Source organism: Zea mays, chromosome 2 (assembly GCF_902167145.1).
Source record: "Zea mays cultivar B73 chromosome 2, Zm-B73-REFERENCE-NAM-5.0, whole genome shotgun sequence".
NCBI classification, from domain to species: domain Eukaryota; kingdom Viridiplantae; phylum Streptophyta; class Magnoliopsida; order Poales; family Poaceae; genus Zea; species Zea mays.
In genome coordinates, this window is record NC_050097.1 from 108,526,508 (window position 1) to 108,530,391 (window position 3,884).

Below are 3,884 nucleotides of genomic sequence, written 5' to 3' on the forward strand. Positions count from 1 at the left end.
TGATGAACCTTCAGAGACTCGACATGCAACTTGTAACCATATTTGCATTGTAAGTGTCACTCATACTCCACATATATGTGTTATTATTAGTGAGTTGTATAAATTTTCAATATCTGACATGCACGTGTGCGTTGCAGAATGCAACATGATCAGCAGGAGATCCTTTATGGTACCAATCCCAATGCTAGTGCCAGTAAAAGGGTTGGGTATCTCAACCCAATAAAGATATGCGAGGATAACCACACTTTTAGAATCGGAAAAGGCAACGAAGCATTACAGGGACTAACAGACGAAGAAATTGAGGTGTGTATCCAGGATCTGAAGAAGGATTTTGAAGCAAGATACGCCACCTACATAGGACACGCAATGCTTCAATTTCAAGACAGGGAATCCATAGTGGCCCCGTACAACTTTAAGTAAGTGTGATTTTGCATAAATAAAATTAATAATTTCAATACACATGTATCACAAGTTTGATTCGTACAGGGACCACTGGATATGCTTCTTCATTTATCCTAAGGTTGGAAAGGTGTTGGTGCTCGACTCCTTGCACACCGAGCCTTCGGTCTATTCAAAATTCCTCGGCCTCTTAGAGCTGTAAGCCTTTTCTATGCATGCATACTTATATCGATGAGAATTGTAGAATAACATGGTGATTCTATTTGAGATCACAGGGCATTTAGGTTTTATAAGCTACGAGGTGGAAAGTACGACACGTCCAAAAAAGGCGTGCCACTAGACATCCATTATAACTGGCCGGTAAGTATGTGAATTTATGAATACATATTATACATGTATGTACATAGGACAATGTTGCAACTAAATAACCAATCTCCCGTTATGTAGTGCCACAAGCAACCACCCGGATCGGTCCTATGTGGGTTCTACGTGTGCGAGTTCATGAGAATGAACGGACGATACAACACGAACCCTGGCAAGGTATTATTAGTAATAGTCACGTATGTATTTATGTCATTAAAGATGCAAATGTGTTATTATTGAGTATAAATAGATAATGTTTATAAACTTCCTTTACAGCAATTTCAACAAGGAAGCCCGGAGAACTTGACTGAAGGTGCATTGTATGGCATAGTTGAGGACCTGTGCACATTCATATTGAAAGAGGTCATTCCCACAGAAGGGAAATATCACGATGCTTCCGAAACATTAGCTTTGCCAGAGTTTAGAATACTAATAGAAATTAGTAGACTATCTCTTAGCCGAGATAGTTATTAGAGCTTAAGTGAAAACTTTGATGTATATAATGTGTGATGCATACATGGTTGTAAACAAGACTTTGATGTATATAAATGTATGATAGAATTTAATTCCATGTTGCTTTTAATATCAATACTACATGTTTATCAATATCAATATATATATATATATATATATATATATATATATATATATGTTTGTGTGTGTAAATATATAAATTTCAGTACGAAATTTAAAAAAAGGCGGGAAAACTTTCCACTGGCGGCTAAATAAAACAAACCGTCAGTGGAAATAGCATTTCCACTTGCGGTTTTCTTAATAAAACCGCTAGTGGAAATGCTATTTTCACTGGCGGTTTCTTAAGAAAATCGCCAGTGGAAATGGCGATTTCCACTGGCCCCTAGCACTGGCGGCACTGAAAAACGTCAGTGCAAACGTCTCTAGAACCGCCACTTTAGAGGCTCTGTGTACTAGTGAATAGAATTTTATAGTGTACATTTCAATTGTATGTACGCCAAGAATTAGAATTGGTCGCTACCTGTGATTCTAGCTATCGTTGCATCGTGCATCCAAACAACAACGTTGGTATTGCAGACCATTTCCATTTCCCATAAGATATGGTATTCCTAGACCATTTCACTTCCACCATATAAATGCCTACATCTAAACAGGCCACTAGTTATATCAATGGGTTTCATCTTTGCCAGCTCCTGATCTCATCCGGATGGCTTGCGGTCTGCTTTTCGAGGGGCTTCGACCCTTTGAAGCTCCGAGCGTCACCTGAAAGACAAGAGAAAGACATGGAAACAACGAGCCATGCCACCTAATGCGCGAAGGTGAGTGACAAGCACAAAGTTCAACCAACCAAACGATAAAGATCAGATTGTCTTAGAACGTAAATCACCATAGAAAGTAACCAAACTTGTCTTAAACTGTTACAACTCGAGTTCTCAAGCAAACATTACGAGCTAGCTAGCTGCACTGCGTATATATATCTGCTGATGCTAGCCGCTCATGTTCTTCTTGCTAGTGACCAGCTCGAGCATAGACCGGAGAGTCTCAAGCTTCACTGGTTTGGGCACGAACACATCAGCGCCAGCTCGCATGAACGCCTCCCGGCCACCGAAATCCGCCGACACCCCAACGATCCTCACCTCAGTGGCTCCCATGGCACGGATCTTGGCCACAGCCTGCCAAAATGATCGATCATATCCACCAAGGGATTAATTAATCGATTTGTTTTTTTCTCTTTTGTTATGCTAGCATGTTGAAATATACGTATGTATATAATATATATATACCTCAGGGCCCGACATTACGGGCATGTCCTTATCTGACAAGACGATGTCGAAGGTCTTCCCTTCAACGAAGAGGTCAACGGCCTCTTTCCCGTTCTCGACAGCAGTGGCCTCGCACTGGAGCTTGTGCAGCATGTGCATGAGGATCACGCAGTCAACTTTGATGTCCTCCACGACCAACGCCCTTGTTGGGGCAGACGACCCTTCGTTGCTCTGGATAATGGATGCCATGAAGAGACGCTGCAAAAACGAGAAACAAGGAGATGGATTTTAGAACTGTACATATGCTAGAGAAAATATAAAAAACAAGAGAAGGGAGTCAGGACCAACCTTGACTTCAGAAGAAGAAGATGGTGATGATAATGATGATGCAGCACAGGTATCTTTGGAGTGCTGCTGCATATCACAGTCGCAGGCACATTTTATAGGCGAAGCCAGGGGCAGAAGTTCTTCGCCCGATCAAATCTGAAAGATTTCCCCGTAACTGCTTGGGAATAAATGTGGATCGGATATCTGATACACCCAATTAATTCGCTCCTCGTTCCAGATCAAAACGAAAGATCTCTCCTGGCCATTGCAGGCATGTGAATCCGCCATGGCGATGAGCAAGCTGTAGCCATTCTTCGTTCGACTCCAGCTCTGGATGAGCCTGGAGAGGTTTTTTCTCGTCCGATTTTTTTTTCTGGATTTTTGTGAAGAAAACTATGATTGCTGGGATTTCAAGGATATCGTCACAAGAGATTGCAAGCATGCAGATTTGGATTGTGCCTTGGGACGATCTGGGTATTGCATATACGTGTTATTACTCCAGTCCAAGGCAAATCAAACAGGATGGTGTCATGCATCCCTAATTTTTGTTTGGTTTGATTCGATCTTTGCCAGGCCTTGTGTTCTCGTTAGGTAGTACACAATTACACACCGATAACTGGTTGCCAATCTCGGGGGAAATAACAACTGGTTTGCCAAATAATGTGAGTACTTGTTCGGTTAGACGTGGATCAAAGGAAAATTAGAAGGGATTAAATCCCTTGTTAATTAAAATTGAATTGGAGAGGATTTAATCGATCTCAATCCACTCCGATTCGAATGCAATTGAACAAGGCTGGTTGGAGGAATGCCCTTGCCAAAGATTCTCAAAAGTCAAAACATTATGTCACCAATTGCTATCAAGTATGTTTTAGGTACTCCACAACGATAACGAAGTTGGCCTTCATTCGAAACGGTGCATGAACAAAGGCGAACGAGAAGGATATAGAAGCTTGGTCAACACGTCTGCGAAGGAAAAGGACGACGTCGTGCCTACGAGATTTATAGTTTTTATTTATAGGAATTGAGGGTATGATTATAATTTTGTATAAAGTTGTATGT

General features: G+C 41.3%; 1 protein-coding gene across 1 annotated transcript; it reads right to left on the bottom strand.

Moving 5' to 3' along the window:
- Positions 1–2,124: 2,124 nt before the first annotated feature.
- On the bottom strand, positions 2,125–2,909 carry LOC103646807 (two-component response regulator ORR42). The gene is made up of 3 exons (XM_008671462.2): positions 2,847–2,909; positions 2,520–2,756; positions 2,125–2,408 (listed from the first exon to the last, which is right to left on the bottom strand). Exons 2-3 carry the CDS (start codon positions 2,745–2,747, stop codon positions 2,223–2,225), a joined length of 414 nt encoding a protein of 137 aa, XP_008669684.2. The 5' UTR covers positions 2,748–2,756; positions 2,847–2,909; the 3' UTR covers positions 2,125–2,222.
- Between the last annotated feature and the right edge of the window lie 975 nt (positions 2,910–3,884).